Genomic DNA, 25,390 nt, shown 5'->3' with positions numbered 1-25,390 from the left:
CGTGATTATCCGGGAGACGTTGAGGGCACAGTAATCTCTCGAGACTAGAAACCATTTTCCTCTCGCTCTGAGATTTTGCTTGGCTAAGCCGCGTCAACCTCCCTGCCCCCCTCCCACCCCACCGCCACGGCCGCTGCAAGCAGCCACGCCCCGCGGCCCCGGGGCTCACAGCCCCCGCGCAGCCCGCACGCCGCGCCCCCATCCGCCCCACCCCCGCGCGCCCCCATCCGCCCCCGCGCCCGGCCCTGGGAGCGCTGGGCGAGCCCTCGCGCCTGCGCCTCGCCAACTTCCTGCCGCGGAACGCCCCGCCCACCCCCAGAAGCCCGCCCACAAATGCCGCGTGAAACCTGCGTGCCGCACCTCATTGGTTGAAACAACCGAGCCGTTGGCTCCCAGGCCCGCCTCTCCACCGCCTCTCACTTTTCCCAGGGCGGATGCGCCTGCGCTCAGCTGCCTGGGCGGGCTGGGAGGCGCGGGTTGAAAAGTCTCGTTCCAAGTTTGGAGAGAGAGAGAAGAGCGCCTCAGACCTCGGTACCCGCGAGCGGGGAGGAGGCAGGAGAGAAGGACGCAGCGTTTGGGGAGCACCCAGGCCGTAAGACGGAGCTCACGCTTCGAGAGCTAGAAGTGTGTGACGCGCCTGGGCGAGGCAGGAACGCCTGCGGTTGGGCTGCTGTTGGCTAGCGAGGGGAGTCCGAGGCGGCGGCGAGGGGCGAACGACCCGACGCAAGATGGCGAGTAAAGAGAGTAAGAGGCCCTGCGGGGCGGCGCGCGCCGGGACCGCGGGGGGCGGCGGGCGCGCGAGGCCGCGGCACGCGCCGGCGAAAGGCGCGAATTGGCGTGAGGAGCAGGGGGCGGGGCCGGGCGCGAGGCTAGGCGCGCGCCTCGAGGGGCCTACAGCGGGACGGGACCGCGGCGCGGAGGGCTCCGAGCACTTCCGGAGCCGGGCGCGGGGCCGCGGGTTGGGCCCCCTTCCCCCTCTGCCCCCCCCCGCTCCCCTCCCCCCCCTCTGGCGGCGGCGCTCCCTCCGGCGCCCTTGGCTCTCGGGCGGAGGCGGCCTCCGCCACCGGAAAGCGGACACGGCTGCTCCTTCCACGCGCGCGCGTCGACCGCTTCGGGGTCGCGGCCCTTGTCCGGGGGATTCTGGCACACGCCGGCCTATGGCTGCTGACGCGGGCTTCGTGGGAGCGGAGGCCGCTCCTGGTGGGGGATGGAGGGAGCGGGCCGAGGGGTTTCTGCTACACGTGGATTCGTCTCCCGGGGTGGGTCGTGGAGCCCCTGCACAGATGGGTCGTCATCTTAGAACAGGTGCGAACAGCTGTAACTGCTGAAACAAAATCGTCGTCTGTGTAATTGCCCAATTCTGTATACGCAAGCAGTATCGATTTCTAAGTGCAAAAAATAAGCTTCCTGGTGTTAATATTCTCCTCACGTTCTGGAAGAGCAGTTAGTTCGTGTCCAAATTAAACGTAAAGCTGAGGAGTAGATTAGGTGTGGCCATCTCGAGGTGACCTCCACTATCTGTGTACAGATTCTAACTCGATTTCTCTCAGCCACTTAATTGTGTGGGATTTCTCCAAATTTCAGTGTTTGAAGATACTGTGGAGGAGCGTGTCATCAATGAAGAATATAAAATCTGGAAGAAGAATACACCGTTTCTGTATGACCTGGTTATGACCCATGCTCTTCAGTGGCCGAGTCTTACCGTTCAGTGGCTTCCTGAAGTGACTAAGTAAGGGTTTCTGGCAACTTTTACTTTGCATAAATTTGACTATTATCCCGAAATTCCTAGTTTTGGCATTTTACACATAGAACATGAGCGTGTAATCAATTTAGCCCTTGCATGAGGTGGCAGGTGATTTTTATTTTCAAAACAAGTGATTTATGGGATGGTTTTTGATATGTAAGCGTGGGGACAAAGTGCGATTAATGATATTTGTGGGGAGCATCTAACGAATTTAACAGTTCTTGGGATTAAATATAGAGCAGCATTTTGGGGACCCAGACTAATGGATTTCTTTAAAACTTTATTGAAAAAGAGCACACGTACAGAAAAATGCACAAATCATAAGCATATGGCTGGATGGATTTTTACGAAGGGAGCACATCCATGTAACCAGCCACCACTATATGAATAGGTTTTTTTTTTTTTTTTTTTTTTTTTTTTTTAATTTATTTATGATAGTCACACAGAGAGAGAGAGAGAGGCAGAGACACAGGCAGAGGGAGAAGCAGGCTCCATGCACCAGGAGCCCGATATGGGATTCGATCCCGGGTCTCCAGGATCGCGCCCCGGGCCAAAGGCAGGCGCCAAACCACTGCGCCACCCAGGGATCCCTATATGAATAGGTTTTAATTGACAAAGGGAAAAAAGAATTTAGCAGTAGTTCACTGAAGAAAAGACGTTACTAGCTGATAGTGTGGAATACACTTGGAGGTTGCTGTTGGTTCTTTTCAGCCGTTTCTAAAATTTCTCTGGTAATAATTGCTGGTATTATTGAACACTTAAAATAGGGCCTGGCACATCTCAACAGTTTTGTGTCCAGTTGTTTAATATTCAGAATTATACTATGAAAAAGTATACTATGATTATTCTTTATCATCTTTGTCTTACTGTTGTGGAAACTGGGGTGGGGGTGTTAAAATACCCAGGATCATCCAGCAAGTGGTGGAGTGGGATTTTGAACCCAAACCGGGTACCCCAGAGTTGAGGCAACTCCTGTATTATTAGACTTTCTTAAGCGCTTGCACTTTTTCTAGTAGGAACTTGGCTGTGTACTTTAAAAGTATTTAATTTGGGTATTGTGAACATATATTTTTAATGAGGATTAACAAAACTAACGTAGGAAGGGGATTTTGAGACAATTTCTGAAAATAAGAGCAAGTTAATTTTCTATGAGGTTACTCCTTTAATGGCCGAATTCTCCATATGCAGACATTGTCTTCCATATAGGTAGAGGCTTTTATTAGGATTCCCCAAAATCAGTGTAAATACACAGATGTGATAAGAATAGCCAAGAAATAAAAAACAGACTTCAAAACACTGACATAACAATTTTGAACATCAAATACTTAAGGGTATTCAGGTTCTCCTTTGAGCACCATGTACTTTTGATTCTTTGTGCACTCCTGTTAAGTAAATTAAAACCTTTAACAGCTTAATTTACATTATTTTGGATCTTTTTGATCTACCTTACCAGCAGAACACAGCGGAGGTGTTTAGGACTCTAAGGTTAGAAACCTGAGTTTGAATCCTGCCGCCTGCTTCTTAATAGCTAAATTAGGGCACATTGGTCAGTCTCTATTCCCAAGCTGTCTGATCTGTAAGTGGAGGTGCTGGTGCTTCTGACTGCCTACTTTTGAGGAAATGAAATAAGATCATGCACTTTTAAAGTGCTGGCACAGAAGAAGTCCGCAATAAGTGGTGACTGATGCTGATTTTCTCCCCCTTTGTATTCAGAAATAATTAGACTGTAGTAACTGTGTTTCTCCATTTGGATTCCAGTGAAAACTGCTTATTCAAGTCTTCTGAAAATGTTATCTGTGTTTTGTGTAACAATTTTAAGGATGTTAAATGTGTATGTTCTTAGCCCGGATACTGCTTTTGAAAAGATTTTTATTTTTAAGTAATCTCTACACCCAACGTGGAGCTCAGATTTACAGCCCTGAGATCAAGAGTCACATGTTCCACCTACTGAGCCCGCCAGCCCCCCGCCAATACTGCTTTTATGTTAACACTTAAGAACTTAACAAAAAATACTTTAAATGATGTATTCCGTGGTGTTCTTTGCATACAAAGAAGTGGGATCTGGTTGTGGGATGTGCAGTTGCTCTGGGAATGCAAGAAAATGCCAGCCAGCCTGCATTCTTGGATGTTGAGGATGGCTGTGTGGTACTTTTGCAGGATTCTACTTGGAGTATGAAGGGACTGTGATTGTGTTTTGTTACTATACGGAACACCGGAGATGTTGGCTACTCTTATTCCCAGGGTCTTTGAGGAATGTGATGCTAGTCAACCTCATGAGGCTTTTACCTACATACTACATAGAGCATACCTCCCAATAATTACTTGCACTTTCTGAACTGTTGTCCTTAAACTAAATTAGGTAATTGTCCACATGGTGGATTTGCCTTGTAAAAATTTTTATTTAGGGGGGAATCCCTGGGTGGCTTGGCGGTTTAATGCCTGCCTCTGGCCCAGGGTGCGATCCTGGAGTCCCGGGATCGAGTCCCGCGTCGGGCTCCTGGCATGGAGCCTGTTTCTCCCTCTGCTTGTGTCTCTGCCTCTCTCTCTCTCTCTCTCTCTTTCTCTATCATGAATAAATAAAATCTTAAAAATTTTTTATTTAGGTATTTCTAATCTGTAATTCCATTATTCCATATTTTTTATTAAATAATTTCTTAAACATCTTGAGACTAACTTATTCTGTACTTAGAAACCTTTGTAATCCTTCAAATTCAGATGGTACAAAGTACATAGAGAAAATAATAAGTCTCCCTTCCATGTTCCCTGTTCTCCTGGTTTATTACCCAGAGTTGAGTCATTTTTGGCTGGCTTTTTTAACTGATCCTGCCAGAAATAAGTGTATATACACATTACACACACCTACCCTCCATCTCTCTCTCTCTCTCTTCCCCCCTCCCCCCCTTTGGGTGAACTGGTTGTGCATGAGCAGGGGGAGGGGCAGAGGGCAAGGGAGAGAGAGAAACTTAAGCAGATTCCCTGCTGAGTGCAGAGCTTGACACAGGGCTTGATCTCAGGACCATGAGATCATGACCTGAGCGGAAACCAAGAATTAAACACTTAACTGACTGAGCCACCTAGGCACCCCTCCCCTAAATCTTTTTTTAATGATAGCAAGTTACTCACTTGACTTTACAGTTTGTAGTTTATGTTGGAGACTTCCTATCAGCATGCTTAGATATGCTCTTTTGCTTTAAGGGCTCCATAGAATTCCCTTTATGAATATACTATTATGTATATCACCAGTTCTTTTTAAAATTTTTTAGAGATTTTTTAAAAAGATTTTATTTATTCATGAGAGAGGCAGAGACCTAGGCAGAGGGACAAGCATACTCCATGCAGGGAACCCGATGTGGGACTCGATCCCGGGACTCCAGGATCACACCCTGAGCCAAAGGTGGACACTCAACCGCTGAGCCACCCAGGTGTCCCACCAGTTCTTTATTAATAGATATTTAAAGGTTGTCATCAGTCTTTTTCCACTAAGACAATGCTACTGAGAATAATCTTGTGATAATCTGTGATTGTTAGGTGACTTTCTTAGCCGTGGAGTCTTAAGTGATTGATCAAAGGATGCTGGCACTGAAAAATGGACAAGGTCTTTTAACATTAGTGCTCCTGCAGCTTTAGGTGCATTCAGCATTGGAGGAAAATACTGTAATATTGTTGGTTCAGGAAAATAAGTTTGTATTTTAATGATGGACTTGAAAGGATTGCCAGTAAAAAAGAAAAAAAAATCCTTACATGATTATTGTGACGGGGGATACCTGAATTGAATTTTAGAGTCAAGGAATTTTTCAGATCCTCCATCCATGTTGGGACCGGGCTTCTTAGAAAGGTCCTATTTTTTTCTGTTTAACCCCCTAATAAAATACTTCTTCCTTTTATGTTAGCCTTAACCTTGCTTTGTGGTGCTTCCTTTCTCTCAAGCATTCCTTTTTCTTTTTTTTTTTTTTTTAAGATTCTATTTATTTATGAGACAGAGAGGCAGAGACACAGGCAGAGGGAGAAGCAGGCTCCATGCAGGGAGCCTGACGTGGGACTCGACCCCTAGTCTCCAGGATCAGGCCCTGGACTGAAGGTGGCGCTAAACCCCTGAGCCACCCGGGCTGCCCCCTTTTCAAGTGGTTTTTTTTTTTTTTTTTTAAATTTTCAAATGGTTCTAATGAGATGTGTTTAAGTTCCCTTTCATTTTGAGCTACAAAGATTTCATTTTGTCTAAGTCCTCCTCAGTTACATTGCTTAGAGCCTAATTTTCTGTTATTTTTCCATTTAAAAATAAGTTGGGATCCCTGGGTTTAGTGTCTGCTATTGGCTCGGTGTGATCCTGGAGTCCCGGGATCAAGTCCCGTGTCAGGCTCCCTGCAGGGAGCCTGCTTCTCCCTCTGCCTGTGTCTCTGCGCCTCTCTCTCTCTCTCTCTCTCTCTCTCTCTCTCTCTCATTAATAAATAAATAAAAATAAGTGGGTGAGTACTCACATGCATTGCCTCCCTCTCTCTCATCTAAGATGGAATTAACTGTTTAGGTAGCCATATCCTGTTCTTGACCACTGAACATACATTGACTAAGACTCCTGTATTTTTTTTTTAAATAAGCTATTGCTTAGACACGGGTGCCTTATTCTGTTCTTGGAGTTGTATACATATTTATTCTTTTTTACATTAAGCCTAATTTTGGCAAAATTTCATCTTGTATTTTTTTTTCAGTTACTACTAAATTATATTCGTAGAAGCAACCCTCAAGCCTTTTTTAAAAACCACTGAATCCTTTGTACAACCAAACTTTAGAAACTGGGCAGTCCCGGTGGCCCAGCGGTTTAGCGCTGCCTTCAGCCCAGGATGTGATCCTGGAGTCAGGGGATCGAGTCCCACGTCAGGCTTCCTGCATGGAGCCTGCTTCTCCCTCTGCCTGTGTTTCTGCCAATCTCTCTCTCTGTCTGTCATAAATAAAATGTTAAAAAAAAAAAAGAAAAGAGAAATTTGTAAAACAAACTTTAGAAACAGATAAATAGCCTAACTTGTCTGATGTTGGGGCTCAGAGCCCTACATCTTGGCCCTCACTGAGGTGGGACCATACAGCACAGGTGGAAATTGCTATTCTAAATAATACAAATGGGAAAATGTCGTTAAAAGATAAGAGGCAAGGGATACCTGGGTGGCTCATCGGTTGAGCGTCTGCCTTCAGCTCAGGGAGTGATCCCAGGTCCGGGATTGAGTTCCGCATCCGGCTCCTGCAGGGAGCCTGCTTCTCCCTCTGCCTTTCTCTCTGTGTCTCTCATGAATAAATAAATTTTACAGATCTTTTTAAAAAAAATAGATGAGGCAAAACCAGGGTGTCAAGAAGCATCAGTGGGTTCTTTAGCCTCAAAATTAGGTCCATAGAAAAAGGTAACAACAAAGACCCCTCTCCCCCGATAAAAATGAGAATCTCCATTTCATAAACTTTAAGCACTATGAACATCAATAGAAAGTTTTCACAGGCTATTTGCACACATAACCTGTTTTTTAGGTGAAGAAACTAGGCCCCACAGGAAATTGTGTTTTAAGGAATTGCATATTTTGGGACACCCTGGGTGGCTCAAAGGTTTAGCTCCTCCCTTTGGCCCAGGGTGTGATCCTAGAGTCCCTGGGATTGGGCTCCATGCCTGGAGCCTGTTTCTCTCTCTGCCTGTATCTCTGCCTCTCTGTCTCTCATGAATAAGTAAATAAAATCTTAAAAAAAAAAAAAAGGGAATTGCATATTGTTAATTTTAGTTTGAGCCAGGATTTGAACCCAGTTTTTCTGGCTCAGTGCTTAAACTTGTTGCCTCTTACTGGGAAATTAGAAATGTCTAGTGTAAAAAAAAAAAAAGAAATGTCTAGTGTATTACAATGGAAGATATTTTTTAGGTGAGAAGTCGTGATTTTGAGTATGGAGATTGGTGATGAATTTGTTAGCAACTGATTTCTTGTAGGGTTAGTGTGACTTATTTTCTTTCCTAAACAGACCGGAAGGAAAGGATTATGCCCTTCATTGGCTAGTGCTGGGGACTCACACGTCTGATGAGCAGAATCATCTCGTGGTTGCTCGAGTCCATATTCCGAACGATGATGCACAGTTTGATGCTTCCCACTGTGACAGTGAGAAGGGTGGTAGGTATACCATATGTTCCAGTATTGATGTGTAAGAGAGTGTGGATTTTTTCTAATATGTTATTACAACTTACTAATATCTTTTGGCCCAGCAGTTTAGCTTTTAGGACTTTATCTTCTAGAACTCTAGAACTACTTGCTTACATGTGCATAAGGATTTCACAATAGCATTATTTGCAGGATTGAAAAATTAAGATCAACCTAACAACCCAGATGTTAGTTTAATAGGAAATTGGCTAAACACATTATGTTTGAAATACTGTGCAACAATTCCTAAGAATGCAATAAACCTGAAATTTTACACAAACTCACAATGAGGCAGATCTGTACGCCCTAGTACAGAAAAACGTCTAAGGTAAATTAACTTCTTTGTGTGTTATAGTACCCATTTTTGTAAAAGTAATGTGTGTTGGGTGTGCATGGGAAAAAGTCAGAAGGCGTATTATGCCAAACAGTTAATAGTGGCTTTTAATGGAAGCTGTTAACTCCCTGCCCCCCCCCCCTTCTGTCAAAGGTACATTTCCCTGATTTGGTATTCCCACCATCACCCAAGTTTGGACATCGTGCTAGAAGGACTCACAAGACTCAGCAAATTATACTCATGGCTAAAGTTTGTTACAGTAAAGAATACAGAACAAAAGCAGTAAGGAAAAGATACACATCAGGGAGTCTAGGGAGGTCTGGCACAAGTCTTGTCCAAGGCCGCACACGATGTGCTTTCTTTCTGGCAGCAAACGACAGGGACATGTGCAGAATCTCTCTCTCCTGCCCAGGGAAACCCAGTTGAGTGTCAGGATCTGAGGCTTTTGTGGAGGGGTTGTTTTCACAGGCATATCCTGCTGGCAACCAGTTAAGACAATTGAAACTCAGGACCCCAGTAATGAAACCAGGTGCATGTCGTCAATCTTTATTTGTGCAAAGCAACCCTGACAAACTGGTACAGCATGGTCCATTGCTCCAGGTGTACACCACAAAATCATCAGTCTATCAGTGACGTAAAGAACATTCTGAGGTCCATGTTCCCAGGACTTGGCCTAGGGTCATTCATAGTCCCAGTGTCCCTCAGAGCTGCGAGGGCTAAGCAACCGGACCTGTTGGGTTAGTGCATTCTGCACAGCCCTGAAAGGTTTGATCTTAACGTTTCAAGGAATTTGCTTTAGTTTTTTTCTTACCGGAAATAAAATATTACTTTATAGCTAAAGTCTTGCCACCCCAAACCTACTCCTTTCCTACTGCTGCCTTGCTTTGAAGAATTTCTCACTGTCGTGAAATTAGTGTGCCATTTGTTTATATTTTTATTATGCGGTAGTAAATATACATAAAGCTTTTTTTATAGCTTTTTTCTTTTCAGTACTGTTTTGTGTATACCATGTAGATGTCATTCTCCTTTTAACTGCCGTATAGTGTTCCATTGTGATTAAACCTGACTTTGTTCTACTGGGGGCAGTTGGATTGCATCCATGTGGTACTTTGCTCTTATAAACAGTGCTTCAGTGAACATCCTTACCATGTCTCCTTGTACACATGTTGGAAAATTTATCTAGTGGAGTGGAATTGCTGAGTTGTATGGTGTATTCATTGTCAGCTTGAAATAGTATGAAACTATTTTCCAAAATGATTTAATCCATTTGCCACTGCCACAATTCACAGTCCATTTCCCTACAACATTAAGCATTATTTCTGTAAATATTGTAATCAGAAATTTTTAGTGGCTTTTAATCCTAAAGTATGTATTTATTGGACTCTTGCCTTTAAGAATTAGTGTCTGTGCATAATTTATGGATGTGTATTAAATTACTGAAGTCACTTGTTCAGTGTATTACATTCCAACAGTGATTGAAATAATTCAGTTAACACCTCTTTGTTTTTTCATTTACAGTATTTTTTAATGGATACTATTATCATTTAAAATAATGGTTTTTTCAAACTTTTGAAGTTGAGAAAACAAAGCCCCATGTTAAAAGTGAATCTTACCTGGAAATCCTTTTTTTTTTTTTTTTTTTTTTTTTTTTTTTTTTTTAAGAGGAGAGCTGTTTAGGTTGTTTTAAGTAAAGGAATTGGGGAACTTGAGTGTCTTTATATCAGAAATGTTAGAACCCTTGGAGTCCACAGTGGGTGGAGGGTTTGTGGTGGGTTGAAAATCAAAGTTGGGACAGGTTTGGAGCAGAGTCTTGAGATGAGTGGCAGTCTTAGAAAGACTGGGATGCATTTCTCCCACTGACATGATGGAAAGGGAACATGCTGAGAAGGAAAGGTGATTGCATATGGCTGTGTGGGAGTAGCTATATGGAATGGTATGTGATTTTTCAGCCACACAGAATAGTAAGCTGTGTTTGCCACAGAGTAGAATGGCTCAATGCTGATATTAAACCATGGGAGCCAGTGTTCATAAAGCATTCCCATATAGCAAGAGCTGGCTGAAACAGAAATGGTTTGCTGCTTTCAGCTGGTTTTCTCCAGGACCCAGCCAGTCTGTTTTAGTTGTTACTTGCCTGGCTCCATTAGGCATTTGAGTTAGTGTTCCTAACCTGAGACACTGGGAACAAAAAAGGAATGTGTGGAGAAGTAGCAATATAGGTCAGGAAGAAATAACAGTTACAAAGTGAAGCCTCCAAACATTTTTTAGCCTCAGCAACTATTTTAGTTCTTAATCTATGAACACAAAAAAGAAAATGTTCTTGTTATCTGCTTAGATGTTCTCTACTTGTATTCTTTCTGCTATCATCTTGCTGCTTCCCAGAAGCTCCTGTACTCTTTATGTGACTTTGTTACTTTTCCAAGGCCTTTTTAGTAACTATTCAACACTATAGTCTTTTTTTATTTTTTTATTGGTGTTCAATTTACCAACATAAAGAATAACCCCCAGTGCCCGTCACCCAATCACTCCCACCCCCCGCCCTCTTCCCCTTCTACCACCCCTAGTTCGTTTCCCAGAGTTATCAGTCTTTATGTTATGTCTCCCTTTCTGATATTTCCCACACATTTCTTCTCCCTTCCCTTATATTCCCTTTCACTATTTATATTCCCCACATGAATGAGAACATATAATGTTTGTCCTTCTCCGACTGACTGACTTCACTCCGCATAATACCCTCCAGAACACTATAGTCTTATTCACACACCAGGTAGAGAGGTTAACCCCTCCCCCCCCTCATTTTAGCTTTGGCACCCTACTAGCAGTTGAATTCAATATGCTGGTGGAACCAACATATCTGTCTCAGGGTTGGGTGGGGGTAAGTTAGCATGGATTCCTGATTTTAGGGAATAATCACATCCTTTTCACAACTGAAAGAGGGTAGTTTTTAATTATTCTAAATCCAGGGTGAAACAATTAATTAACTTGCATAAAATAACATTTTCCAATTCAAATGGGCTTTGAGAATAAATTAATTCCAAGTGGCAAGTGAGCCCATATTTTTGCGTCCCTGGTTAATTTGTGCTGTATTCTATCAGGTTAAAAATCTGTTGGGTGTATTAAACTAAATGACTTGTGAATTTTAATCGTAAGTGTATGTGTTTATTTCTTTCTTCTCACATTAGAATTTGGTGGCTTTGGTTCTGTAACAGGAAAAATTGAATGCGAAATTAAAATTAACCATGAAGGAGAAGTAAACCGTGCTCGTTACATGCCGCAGAATCCTCACATCATTGCTACAAAAACACCATCTTCTGATGTGCTGGTTTTTGACTATACAAAGCATCCTGCTAAACCAGGTATGTGGTAATGTAATTAGTCCATTGCTTGAACATTTTCTTGATTTGAAAAAATTGCTTTGAGGTCATTCAAACTAGTGTAATCTATAATTTTTAAAGGTTTAAAAATTGTTTCAGGGGTCCTATCACCAACCTCAGAATTCAGGTGATTTGACAGAAAGACCTGCCAGCAGGTCTCTTCTGGCTCGGTAGGGTTTACTACATGAGAGGATACAGAGCAAAAGTAGGAGGAAAAGATACATATCAGGTAGAGTCCAAAGATGTCAAGCACAGGCTTCTGAGTCCTTCCCCACCAGGGCCACACAGAACGTGATGTCTCTCTAGCAGCAGACCACAGGAGCATGGAAGTATCTCTGCTTAGGGAAGCCTGTTTGAATCTCAGGATCTGGTGTTTTTATAGAGGTCTGGTCACCTAGGTATATCATGCTCTATGACCAGCCATGATAAGGACAACTTAGGACCCCAACAGTGAAACCAGATACATCATGAATCTTGCTAAACAATTCTGCAAGTCTTGACGAGCTGCTACAGCATGCCTCACTGCTCTGTGCATACACAACTTCAGTGACGTGAAGAATTTTGTGAGGGTCACATTCCTAGGGGTTGGCTAAGGGTCAGTCATGGTTGCAGGCTACCCTGGAGACATGCAAGAGCTCAGAAACAGGACCTGCTCTGTTAATCCTTTCCTTGCAAACATGTTTGAAAAACTTGATCGAGGGGTGGGGCGGGTTGCCACCACTCAAATTTGAGGGGATAGCTATAGTTTTCAGTATTTTGTGTTGCAGCTAGTACTAGATTTTGCAAAGGAACTAGTCACTTTATAGTCCTGAAACTTCGTGTGCATCGAGTATTAGAAGTGAAGCACAGAGAACAGGTTTTCAGGGTGGCTATGGGTCAGACCATGTCCTAAGTCATGATTGGTGTGTGGTGCTTTTTTTCAAGCATTGTAATGAATGTTAACAGCTCATTCAGTGAGGAGTGAGGATTGCTTTTACTAGTTCTGATAAAAAAAAATCACTTAATAGTTAATGTATCTCTTTTCTTCTTTAGACCCAAGTGGAGAATGTAATCCTGATCTTAGGTTAAGAGGCCACCAAAAGGAAGGCTATGGTCTTTCCTGGAATTCTAATTTGAGTGGACATCTCCTAAGTGCATCCGATGATCATGTGAGAGACTTATTCTTTCTAATCTCATGTACTTGGAGTTAAAGACTGTCATGGAGAGCTGTGCACTGAAGGAGTGCTGTATAGTTGAAAGGTTTTCTAAGATAATACTGGTGATTATTGTGATAACATTTTCACAGGATTTAGAGCAATGGTTATCATACTGCCCTGTTGGAGCCTTAGAATTCCACAGAACTCTTTTGAAGCAGCCTTAGAATGGAGGGAAGGTGGGCAAAAGGTGTCCCATGATTTAAAAATATCTTTATAATGGAAACTATGAAGTGTGAGGCCTGAGAAACAGAAATTACATTTTAGTTTATTTAAGTGTACAATTCAGTGGGTTTTAGTATATTCACAAAGCTGTGCAGTCATCACTGCTCTCGAATTCTAAAACATTTTCATCATGTGTCACAAAGAAACTCCATACTCTTTAAGCAGTCACTCCCCTCTTCCCCCAGCTCCTGGCAACCACTAATTTATTTTCTATCTCTATAGATTTGTCTCTTCTTGATTTTTCATATAAATGGAATCATATGTGCTTTTTTTCTTTCTGGCTTTTCATTTAGCATAAGTTTTTCAAGGTTCATCCAGGTTGAAGCAAGGTCAGTATGTCACTCCTTTTTATGGCTGAATAATCCATTATATGGATATATCAGAATTGATTTCATCAGTCGATGGACATTTGGGTTGTTTTTACTTGGGGCTTTTTGCTCTTTTTTTATATTTTAGGGCTATTTTGTATTTTTTTTTTTTTTTGCTATTTTGTATTTTGAGTGATGTTGCTATATGAACATTTTTGTGTAAGTTTTTGTGTGGATGTAGGTTTTCATTTCTCTTGGGTAATTACCTAGGAATGGAAATAATACTAGGTCATATGGTAACTCTATGTTTAACTTCTTGGAAAACTGCCCAGCTTTTCCAAGGGAGCTGTACCACTTCACATTCCCCCCAGAAATGTGTACCCCAGGCTTCCACTTTCTCCATATCCTGGTCAGCACTTACCTTTTTTATTAGAGCCATCCTGGTGGGGGTAAAGTAGTATCTCCTTGTGATGATAACTAATGATGTTGAGTATCTTTTTATGTGCTTATTGGCTATTTATAGATCTTTGGAGAAATATGTATTCAGATTCCTTGTCGGTTTTTAAATTTTGTTTTTTTTTTTATTGAGTTGTAAGAGTTCTTTGTATATTCTGGATACAAGCCCTTAATCAGATAGGATTTCGAAAGATTTTCTCCCACTCTGTAAGGTTGTCTTCATTTTTTTAGCAATGTCCTCCTGAGCACAAAAATTGAATTTTGAGTCCAGTTTATGTATTTTTATTTTGTCACTTGTGCTTTTGATATCATCATATCTAAGAAACCAGTACATAATCCGACATCACAAAGATTTACATCTATGTTTTCTTCTAAGAGTTATCTTGGCATCCTTAATACAAGTATTTTAACAAAAGTACCACACAAACACAAAGTGATCTTGTTAACTTATTGTAGATCAATCTTTGTAGCATTCTTGCCACCTACAGCTCCATACCTTCCTTCATGGATCCCATACTGTAAGCAAAATATGGTGGGTATGACTCCAGCCCAGAGCTGAGAGTAGACTTCTGGAGCTTTTGAAAGCTCTTGTAACTTGGCCACAGGTTCTCTTAACCTTCTTCCGTAGTATATCCTCCTGTCTAGAACAGGCCTATTGCATCACAGACCTTCTTTTATTTCTACTGGTTACAATTTCTGTTAAGCTTTTTTAAATATTGAAAGTAGGTAATTGGTTCAGTCAAGATTCTTTAGCTGCAAGCAACCAAAACCAACTCCGGCTGATGCAAACAGAAAAGGAATTTATCAGAAGGGTGTTGGGTAGGGTAGCTCACAGAATTGCTTTGCTGGCTAGAAAATGGCCCAGAACAGAGAGGAGAAGCGGGTGGGTGTTACTCTCCACTTTGTACCCCCCCACACACTTGGCAAACATGAGAACAGATTTCCCTCTTAATGTTCACAATTTAAAGTCCTGGTCAGGGGCACCTGGGTGGCTCAGTTGGTTAAGCAACTGCCTTCAGCTTAGGTCATGATCCCGGGGTCCTAGGATCAAGCCCTGCATCAGGCTCTCTGCTTCTCTCTCTCTCTGTCTGCCTGCTATTCTCCTTGCTGTATGCAGTATATCTCTCTCAATCTCTCAATCTCTGTCAAATTAATTAATTTAAAAAAATCCTGGTCAGACTGATGTAGCCACTATCATGTCCTAGCCACGAGGGAGGCTGAGAAGTGAGGGTCTCCCTTAGTTCTCCAAAAGGAAGCTTTCCTCCACTTCCCTCAAAGTGGGTGTGGTAGAGTCTCTGAAACGGAATGGATTATGCTCAGTAACTTTATTACTAGTGCCTTTTGAAGACACCACGCTGGGATTTGCTAGTTATAATAGCTGACGTTTTCTAAGGGCTCTGCATGTGCCAGGCTTCTTGCTCATCTTCCCAGGATCCTTCTGAAATGAGCAGGAAAGGATGTCAAGAGCTCTATATATGTTCCTTTTTCTTCAGTGCTTGTAAATTGTCTGAGTGTATATCAACAAAGACTAAGGGTGTATTCTGTAAAACTATTTTTTTTGTTACTGAGTACATAGCTATTACTGGGAAATAGCTTTGTCACAGAAAGTCTTTCAGATAAGAAAGTGATTTTCAAAGAGATGAAACCCATACCAGTCAGTGGAATTGTTGGGGCAAATATGTCTTAGTGGAATTACCTTTTAAACCGTTTGGATGATAATCATTGTCCCATAGCTTGTAATATTTTTTCATAAAAACTTTCCTGTTAACTTTGTAATGGTTTTCATTTGAAGAATCAGATCCCAGAGCCTGCTGATCTGTGATCTTTGAGGCCTGGGAAAGGCCCATGGCCTTTCCTTGGATTTTGCTGAAGTATTGAGGTCTGTGCTGTGGGGATCTGTCAGCAGGCCTTAAGCTTTGGCCTCTCAAAGTAGCCTAGTTGGGGTTTCTGGATTTTTCACATGTTCGACTTCCTAATGTTCCACTACAAATAGTGGTTTCTGCTGTGAGGCGAGAGAATTATCCAAAGATTTTTCTTTTTTTAAGATCTTATGTAATTTATTCATGAGAGACAGAGAGTGACAGAGACATAGGCAGAGGAAGAAGCAGCATCCCTGTGCGGAACCTGATGCCAGATTCCATCCGGGACCACAACCCTAGCCAAAGGCAGATTCTCAACCACTGAGCCGCCCCCGCCTTTAAAGATTTTATTCATCCATTTTACAGAGCCTTCATGAGCACAAGCAGCGGGAGGGGAGGGAGAGGGAGAAGCAGACACCTTAATTTCCAGTCTCCCAACCCTGTGTGAATTTTTAGGACAGGAGTATCTGTTCAGTAAATACTGAATATTGGACTCTTAGTGTTGCATTGTGTAATCGAGATGAATTTTAAAAGATTTTATTTATGTATTCATGAGAGTCAGAGAAAGAGAGGCAGAGACACAGGCAGAAGGAGAAGCAGGCTCCATGCTGGGAGCCTGATATGGGACTCGATCCCAGGACTCCAGGATCACGCCCTGGGCCAAAGGCAGGTGCAAAACCGCTGAGCCACCCAGGGATCCCCTCTAGATGAATTTTAGATACTTGATTGAAAGTATGTCAGTAGAAACTCTACCTCATTGTCTATTGCCTGCCATCGTGCCTGGTTTCTCTGTCCCCGTTATCATATACTTTCCTTTTCCTTGCCCTCTGCATCTCAGGTGATGAAAGCTATAAGCATACTCTTGTGTTTCTGAAGCTTCACTTTGTTTATATTTCTTCTCCCTTGTGTTTATTTCTGCCTTTATATATATAGTTAGATAATTTTTAAGTTTAAGTGATCTCTACACCCAGCATGGGGCTCGAACTCACACCTCGAGATCAAGATTCACTCTTCAGACTGAGCCAGCCAGGCACCCCTAGTTATATAATTTTTTAATGAAGATTGTTTGTTTTTTCCTTCTTTAGACTGTCTGTCTGTGGGATATAAATGCAGGACCAAAGGAAGGCAAGATTGTGGATGCTAAAGCCATCTTTACTGGCCACTCGGCTGTTGTAGAGGATGTGGCCTGGCATCTGCTGCACGAGTCATTGTTTGGATCTGTTGCTGATGATCAGAAGCTTATGATGTAAGGTGGAAGGTTCAGTGGGGTCTTGATATATGGGTGTCCTGAATGATCAACAGTGATTGTGGTGGCCTATGGTTTGATTTTTTTTTTAAGTTATATACTGGCCTTAAAAGCTTTAGCTTGACATACAAGAAACAACAAGTGTAACAGCTTTTTTTTTTTTTTTTTTTTTTTTGCATAGAAGATACTGTGCTCTATGAATGAACATATTTTTTTACTTGAAAAAAATCTACAAATGTAAAGAAACATTCTTAGTGGTATGTGTCAAAATTAGGGTCACAGTGACTTTGAAGATGAGGGCTAAAAATGTTTGCATCAGGGCATGGCTACAGGCTGCATTCAGCCACCTAAAATGTGTTTTATTTCATAAAGAAACTAGTATCTGAGGCAAATGTGGCTAAATAGTAAAATATGGTAAGGTTGGGTTGTAGGTATCAAATTGTTACATTATTCTCCAGTAGTTGTGTCTGCTTGAAATATTTGGTAATAAGACAGGAATCTGAAACTGGAAATGATAGCCCTAATTTATTTTCTGTGGGTTTAGAATATGTCACTTAGTGGCTGGAAGTCCAGATTGGCAGCTTTGTATGTGATTAGGGTGTCCATGAAGGGGTGAGCATGGCAGAGTAAGGGTGGTGTGGAGTGGTGCAGACCTGGAAACGGGCATGAGAAACTGAGGAGGGTTGGGTGGCTTCTGCTTGTGCTGTGTGCCTTGTGTCTTTGTGTTCTAGATGGGACACCAGGTCCAACACCACCTCCAAGCCAAGCCACCTGGTGGATGCACACACTGCCGAGGTCAACTGCCTGTCCTTCAACCCTTACAGCGAGTTCATTCTCGCAACTGGCTCTGCGGATAAGGTTTTTTAAGTTTTTGTATATTTGATGTTTATGAATCCAGTTGTCTTGTGCTATAATCAGATATTCTAAAATTCTTCGTACAGTGCAGAAATGAATTCCTTTTCATTTATTTTTCTTCAGACTGTAGCTTTATGGGATCTGCGTAATTTAAAACTAAAACTGCATACCTTTGAATCTCATAAAGATGAAATTTTCCAGGTATGTGACAGTTTTCTCATGTCTGTCAGGCTTTTAGTAACTCTTTGATGGTGGGAAATTTAAAATCTTACTGGCTTTATAGCAGGCATGATATTTGTTTTAAATTCCTCTTCTGTATATATATGTTAACTAGTGGGAAGTAACTTGGAGCTATTTGAGATTATTACATTAGAAGTAGAAAAATCTTGCAAAACAGGATCATTTTAAAAAGTGAAATTCAAGGATTCTTTAGTTAAGGTGTCCAGTGTGGTGCATTCTCTAGTGAATAAAAATACCTTGTATGTGGTTTCAAATGGAGATTTGCTTAGGTTTAAGATACACCTCATTGAAAAAGTGAAAAGCTTCTGGATTAGTTATGGGCTTATTAATAAGCGTATGGAGGTTCCTAGCTGAGCTCCCCTGTATGGGGGGGTGTGATCTTCCCGGAGGGTGGGCTGGGGAGATGGGCCATTTAAGAGCACTTGAAAGGACAGGACAAGGAGGGTGAGGGCTGTATCCAAGAAGAGGATACAGAAGAGGAGATGGGAAAATCTCAAGGATTAGAATGATACCCACAAACGTAGGAACAAATGATGCTTCATACTTTCAAATCTGTATTGCTAGGTCCACTGGTCTCCACATAATGAAACCATTCTGGCCTCAAGTGGTACTGACCGCCGCCTGAATGTGTGGGATTTAAGGTAACTCAGAATCTGGTAACAAGAAACAGCTTAAATCTGTTAATATGACAGTGTAGTAATTCATAAACTAGAGCATAGTTTGCTGATCCCAGTTTAATAAGCCAAATATTAAAGCAACTTTCAGGTACCTTCCTGAAGAGTCTTGGTTCTGTAAAATAGAAGTGAATCAGCAAATGGACTGCAAAATAAATTTATACAAGGAGAGTTTAACGATCCAAATAATTGTATTGAAAACACTGTTGGTAGAGAAGCTAGCTGTTCCCATCTCATTGGAGCTCATATCATACCTGCACTCTTAAAAGTGTTTCTACCATTTGCTTTTCTGTGCTTCCATCGGTTCATTTTGGGGATCTGAGCCCCTGCTGTGGGTTTTGTGACCGCTGGGGATATACTTCGGAGCAGGATAAGCACTGCTCATGCTGTAAGAGAGCTTACATTCTTCTGGGGCTCATTATATAGTTCCTTGAAATTTCTTAAAGTTCCTTGATTTCAGAGTTGCCATTCTAAGAATTTCAGACTCCTTTCTTTTTTTGTCTGAGCCTTTAGAGCCGTTAACAAAGATGTCCAGTTCCATGAACTACTTCTAAGATACCATTATCCTAAGTTTATGTTTTTTAAAGGTCTTATTTATTTATTCATGAGAGACACAGAGAGGAGAGAGAGGCAGAGACACAGGCAGAGGGAGAAGCAGGCTCCATGCAGGGAGCCCGATGTGGGACTCGATCCCGGGACTCCAGGATCACACCCTAAGCCGAAGGCAGATGCTTAACCACTGAGCCACCCAGGGGTCCCGTTATCCTAAGTTTAAATACTTAAATTACCAAGAATTAACTTATTTCAAATTCTTATTTTAAATGTATTTCTTTGAAGTAGACTGTTTTTAGTTCATTAAAATCAGGGCCACCTTAATCAGAAGCCATATGCTGGTCCTTCAATGTATAGAACAAAAAACATTGTGGAGTAAAATGCGTGTGTTGTAAAACTTGTGAAACATCTGATGTTCTGTGTTTGTTTGGGACAAACTCTGACCATAATAGAAGCTTGGAAATGTAGAGAATCTTTAAAACTGACATTTGAGTATATACTATTTTATTTGAAAACAATTTTGTTAGTAAAATTAGAAACTTAAAGCTCTAGTGGTTATATGAAGTGAAGCAGCAAGCTCTGGAAGTCTGATACCCTGTCAGCTGAATTGTCCCTAAAGGTGCCAATAATTAATTTGCAGGCATTGTAAAAATTCTTCTTAAAACTCTTCTATTACTTGTGTACTATTAAAAATACACTGGATAGGGACACCTGGGTGGCTCAGTGGTTGAGCATCTGTCTGCCTTTGGCTCAGGGCGTGATCCTGGGGTGAGTCCCACATTGGGCTCCTGGCATGCAGCCTGTTTTTCCTCCCTCTGCCTGTGTCTCTGCCGGTCTCTCATGAATAAATAAATAAAATCTTTAAAAAAAAATACGCTGGATAAAACTACAGATTAAAATGACCAGTGTTAGCAATTATACTCCTGACCAGAGGAGACATAATTGTCTAGCAGTCACATGTGTTTGGTGTGAGTTTAATGGGAAGAGAAAGAATCCCTTGGAAAGTTGTGTTTTGGTTGCTTTTTCAGCAGTTATTATTAGCAAAGTCCACCTTGGGGCTAGATACCGAGGCTGATATTTGGCACGTAACTTAAGAGTGATTTCGCTGTTAGGACTGCTGGCAAATGCTACAGATCGAAGTTGTTAAAAAAAAACATAGCCTAAAAAAAAAAAAAAATAGCCTTTCCTTGGCTTATATATTAAGTTTTACTTTTAAGTCCAATGCAGTAAACAACCACAGTTAAAAATAAGTAATTTTATTTTGGTTTTTTAAATAATGAATTTTAAATTATTATTTATTATTAACAATTTCTGTGCTATATACTCAGTTATGAATAGCTCTTATCATTTCCAGAACGTGAACATTCCACCCTCCCACCAGTAATTAATATAGAAGCTATATTAATTAGGCAGATGCTTAACTGCTGAGCATAGTAGTATAGAAAGAAGTTGTTTCTAGGGTGTATATGTTTTGAGATGCACTTTGTGGGCTAATGCTGGTTTGGCGAACATTCACGCCATCTACGAGAATTTCAGTAATGACGGCATTATGTTCTTTATTGATAGCAAAATTGGAGAAGAACAATCAGCAGAAGACGCAGAAGATGGGCCTCCAGAACTCCTGGTATATATTGGCTTTCTTATGCAAATTGAAATGTCTATGCAGACTGGATTATTTGTCATTGATCCATGTATCTGGAAAAGGAGTCAGAATTTCAAATGCTAGCTCTTGGGGAGGATTTAAAATCGGAGGTCTTGTAGGTTATTGTGACTGGGTTTTGACATTTATCGACAACAGTAAATAGAGCACAGTAGGTTTTTATGAATGTTTCACTAAACTATTTGGGCTCCTTGGAAAATAGTTAATTTTTCACTGATTCCCAATTATAATATTTCTGAGAGGTTTTTGGAGGGGGTGGGCAGCTAGGTATTGATAGTGAATTAGCAATACTTACTTACCATTATCCAACAGTACAGAAATATTTTTGTGACCTGCTATTTAAGTTCCCTGCCCAGAAAATGAAAGCATTCTCAGTCTTGTTGGTGCCAAGTGTCTACCATCTCCCTCCTGCTCCTGACTGAATCACTGGGCATCTCCTTGGCTCGCCATCAGAGGGTTTCTGTGTTGTGTCTCTCTTGTTGGTCCTCATCCCCCCGGTCTCTCAGCTCTTCAGTGTGTGCTTCAAGTCCCTTTCCTGTTAAGCATGGCCAGACTTAGCAGTGGTTCTTCCTCACTCAGATCCATTCATAATCCACCAGTTATGTGGCAAATTGTCATTCATTGCTCTGCAACATATTTTTTTTAATTTTTAAAGATTTTATTTACTCATGAGGGATACAGAGGCAGAGACATAGGCAGAGGGAGAAGCAGGCTTCATGCAGGGAGCCCGATTTGGGACTTGATCCTGGATCCTGGGATCACGACCAGCGGCGAAGGCAGCCGCCCAACCACTGAGCCACCCAGGTGTCCCTCTGTAACATATTTTTAGTTCTTAGGGCAGTACTAAGTCTTGGTACACTTGGGCTTTGCCCACTACTTTTAAAAGGTAAGGGCGGCCCTGGAAGGCAAGCCCTAGGAGATGCTCACTAAACTCTCATGTTGCACAGACATCCCGAGATCCCCTTACTCCTTGTCCAGCATGTTACCATGTCAGACGGCAGTGGACAGAAAGTGACGAGGGTATGACGACAAGCCAGCACGTTCTGTGCACCACTGATGAAGGAATAGCATTTCTCAATAAATTAGACAGATGACAGCACCTAAATGGTTTATTCTCCATTGAGTGACTTAATCTGAAAAGTCCGTTTTGTGAGGCACGGCTTCATAGTTTTATTTTCTAGCTGAGGTGCTGCTGTCAGCTGTTTTTGTCCAGCTGTTTGCACTTTTTACTTTGGTAAAAACTTTATTGAGCTAGAACTCTCATACCATATAGTTCACCTATTTAAAGGCTATAATTCAAAGGTTTTTGGTCTATTCACAGAATTGTACAGCCGTCGCCACAAATCCATTTTAGAACATTTCCTTCCCCTTAAAAAGGAACTGTCTACTCTTGACCACCTCCCAGTCTGCTTCTTTCCTCAGTCCCCAGCAACCAGTGATCTGCTTTGTGTCTCTAGGTTTGCGTATTCTAGATAGTTAATAGAAATGTAATATAAAGTGGTCTTTTGTGACTGATTCTTGTACTTTGCGTAATGTTTTCAAGGTCTCTAGCTATTTTTGGATACCCTTTATATTACAGTTAACAATTTTTTTGGTCCTTGACGAGATCCACTAGGATTTTGTTCCTTTCACAGGAGAGCCTGAAATCAAGGGATACTTACTTGTAGTGAACTGGATGCTAAGTATAATTTTAGTATAACAATATCTTGATTTGAGGACTCCTTATATATTCCAAGGCTTATGGTCTTAATATATTTTCCCTTATGTCCCCCTTAACGATTCTGGAAAGCTGTTCTATCATTTTTAAACTGGGGGGAAAATAGCTAAAAATAGTTACCTTGCATGTAACTTATTTGTCATCCTCAGTCAAATCAGACTTTGTCAGGAAGTAGGAGTTCTCTGTCCAAAATCGTGTATTCATACTGTCCCTATGAGAATGGTTTCTTCCCATTGCTAATTCTGAGGTAAGGAAAGCCCAGTGCCTTCCCATGAGTGGTCTGTGTCTTATAGGGAAGGAGTCTCTGCCTCCTTCATCATTTCATAGCAAAGCCCTCTGCCTCGCCTTTCTGGGGCTTTGCTTTGGACCCCTGGGTTGGTTTTGGTTTTTTGAATCCCCACCCTGAGTGATGCACCTTGGAAAGATGCAGGCTGGTGGGGAGGTGTGCCTTTCTCTTAGCAAGAGGGAGGAGGAGGAGCTCTAGAACTGGGAGACTGACTCCTCGGGTGGGCCTGTTTTGGACTCTATAACAGAACATTAATTTATTGTGTAGACCTAACTACACATAACTGATAATGAGGCTGAATTACTGTTAAATGTATTAGGTATGTCAATGGCATCATGGTTGTGTAGGAAAAATGTCTTTACCTTTGGGTGATGTGGGGTGAAGTACATGGGCGATGGCTCAGTAGGCGTGTCTGTGTAAGAAAATGCACTCGTGAACATGTTAGAATTGGGGGAATGTAGGCAAAGGGTATCCCAGGCAGTCCCTGTACTGTTCTATCACCTTTTCTGAGGGTTTGGAAATTTGCAAAATGAGAAGTGGAGAGGTAGATTACTGAGCCTGTAAGCCCCTCCCTTTAAACCTCAATTGTAAGACTGATGCTCTAAAAACGGCTAACATAAGATATGAAACGAAGGCTTTTAAAAATTCTTATTAACAGTTTATTCATGGAGGACACACCGCCAAGATATCAGATTTTAGTTGGAACCCCAATGAGCCGTGGGTCATTTGCTCGGTGTCTGAGGATAACATCATGCAGATCTGGCAAATGGTGAGCTAAAATATTTCTCTTTGCTGGATGAGAAGAAGAGACAAACTATTTACTGGAAATGTTTCTATTATAGATTGTGCATATTACAGCAAATCTAGAAAGGCAACAATCTGAAAAGATCTTTCTCCATTTTAACAAGTCTTTAGTTCACTATGCACCTGTCAGGTCAGGAAAAATCTGTGTCTACACACAGATGGGGACACAGCATCTGTTCCACTTTGCGGGACGGTTGTGCACGTCCTCGGCGGGGCTCTTGGCATCGCTGCTGAATGTCCAGTGTCTGCTGTGCGTCCACGCATTTGTAGGATACCGAGTTCTCGGATGTGGAGTACAAAGTACCTGATGTTTCTGAGGTGGTGTTTACCCTCATTAACTGCAGGGCCATTGCTTCATTTCAGTGATGCTTGAAATGCTGTTTGGGAAACACTTTTTACAATAGAAATACGTAGGGGGCGGGCAGCTTGTTGGTATAAAGGTGGAATTCCCTGCCAAATAAGAACGCCGGCAAAAAAGAAAAAAAAAACGCTGGCCCTGGTTTTTCCTCATTCAAATCTTGGGGTGGCGGGGTAGGGGGGTGGTGGCGCGTAAGGAGACTACTAAGTAAATTACTCTAAAAATGTCTAACACACAAACACGTTGACCAGTGAATCCTAAAGTCTAGACAGTTAAATGCTGTTTGTAGAGAACTTTGTAAAAACCATGGGGAGTTTTACCTGTGCGTTTATTTGGTTGTCCTCTCTAGGCTGAAAATATTTACAATGATGAAGAGTCAGATGTGACAACATCGGAACTGGAGGGGCAAGGATCTTAAAACCCAGAGTACAAGAGATGTTTCTATTGAATGTAATGCTACACGAATGCTTGGTTTATCAAGCGCCGAAAGGCATTGTATAGTAGGAGATGTAAGTGAGATGGCATATGGCGTTCTTTACCTTCTGATTCTAGCACTTTCAAGTGAGCTATTGCGTACTGTATCATATTGTAGCTTTTAGGGAAGAAAGGAATGTTGTTTTAAGAACGAACATCACTGTTGTTTTAAAATACAAGTAGCAGGGTACTGCCTTTGATTCAACTATTTTAAGTCCTTGTTTTCTCAAACTAAGTGCTTGCTGTTCCCAAATATGCAAGAATAACTTTTACACTTTTTCCCTCCAACACTTGTTGATTGGCTTTGCAGAAATAAAGTTTTAAAATAAATTCTGTTTTATTCTCTTAGAACCTGGGTAAGGAGAGCATGAGTGTGTGTTGTGTGTGTGTGTGTGTGTGTGTGTCCCTTCTTGGGAGCAAGCTGGTATGTGTGTGGAACAGGGTACACGAGAGTGTCCTAATCGAAAGATGGGGAGAGGTTAGACTTGTACACCTGGAACTACCTTAACACATCTGTTGCCCCTGCCCCATGAAAGCTTGTTTGCTTATACGGCAGGGGTCAGCAAAGGGGACAAACCAGGTTGGCCTCTCCACCTACCACCTATTTAGTAGGACCTGCCAAAAGGAATGGTTTTTAATTTTAAAAGGCTGTTTAGGGACGCCTGGGTGGCTCAGCAGTTCGGTGTCTGCTTTTGGCTCAAGGCGTAATCCTGGAGACCCAGGATCGAGTCCCATGTCGGGCTCCCTGCATGGAGCCTGCTTCTCCCTCTGCCTGTGTCTCTGCCCCCCCCCTCTCTCTCTCATGAATACATACATAAAATCTTAAAAAAAAAAAAAAAAAAAAAAGGCTGTTTAGAGGATAAAAAATTCCCAACACTA

The 25,390-nt window shown here is 41.9% G+C and overlaps 1 protein-coding gene and 1 long non-coding RNA gene across 4 annotated transcripts; both read left to right on the top strand.

The window, feature by feature from the left end:
- Nucleotides 1–415: 415 nt before the first annotated feature.
- Nucleotides 416–24,841, top strand: LOC119878057 (histone-binding protein RBBP7). 3 transcript variants are annotated; one of them, XM_038586905.1, is made up of 12 exons: nt 416–744; nt 1,585–1,729; nt 7,727–7,872; nt 11,413–11,586; nt 12,637–12,752; nt 16,731–16,891; nt 17,623–17,749; nt 17,870–17,947; nt 18,551–18,627; nt 20,779–20,836; nt 23,534–23,644; nt 24,387–24,841. In XM_038586905.1, exons 1-12 carry the CDS (start codon nt 729–731, stop codon nt 24,453–24,455), a joined length of 1,278 nt encoding a protein of 425 aa, XP_038442833.1. In that variant the 5' UTR covers nt 416–728; the 3' UTR covers nt 24,456–24,841. The 3 variants fall into 3 exon arrangements, with proteins under 3 accessions (XP_038442833.1, XP_038442832.1, XP_038442831.1); XM_038586904.1 differs by lacking the exon at nt 416–744 and adding an exon at nt 1,143–1,305 and having other exon boundaries at nt 11,440–11,586; XM_038586903.1 differs by lacking the exon at nt 416–744 and adding an exon at nt 1,143–1,305.
- On the top strand, nt 1,736–3,766 carry LOC119878058. The gene is made up of 2 exons (XR_005386164.1): nt 1,736–2,135; nt 2,347–3,766. It is a non-coding gene; the product is annotated as an uncharacterized LOC119878058 (long non-coding RNA).
- Nucleotides 24,842–25,390: the final 549 nt, after the last annotated feature.

Source organism: Canis lupus, chromosome X (assembly GCF_011100685.1).
Source record: "Canis lupus familiaris isolate Mischka breed German Shepherd chromosome X, alternate assembly UU_Cfam_GSD_1.0, whole genome shotgun sequence".
Lineage (NCBI taxonomy): Eukaryota > Metazoa > Chordata > Mammalia > Carnivora > Canidae > Canis > Canis lupus.
This window is presented reverse-complemented; position numbering and strand designations above follow the sequence as displayed.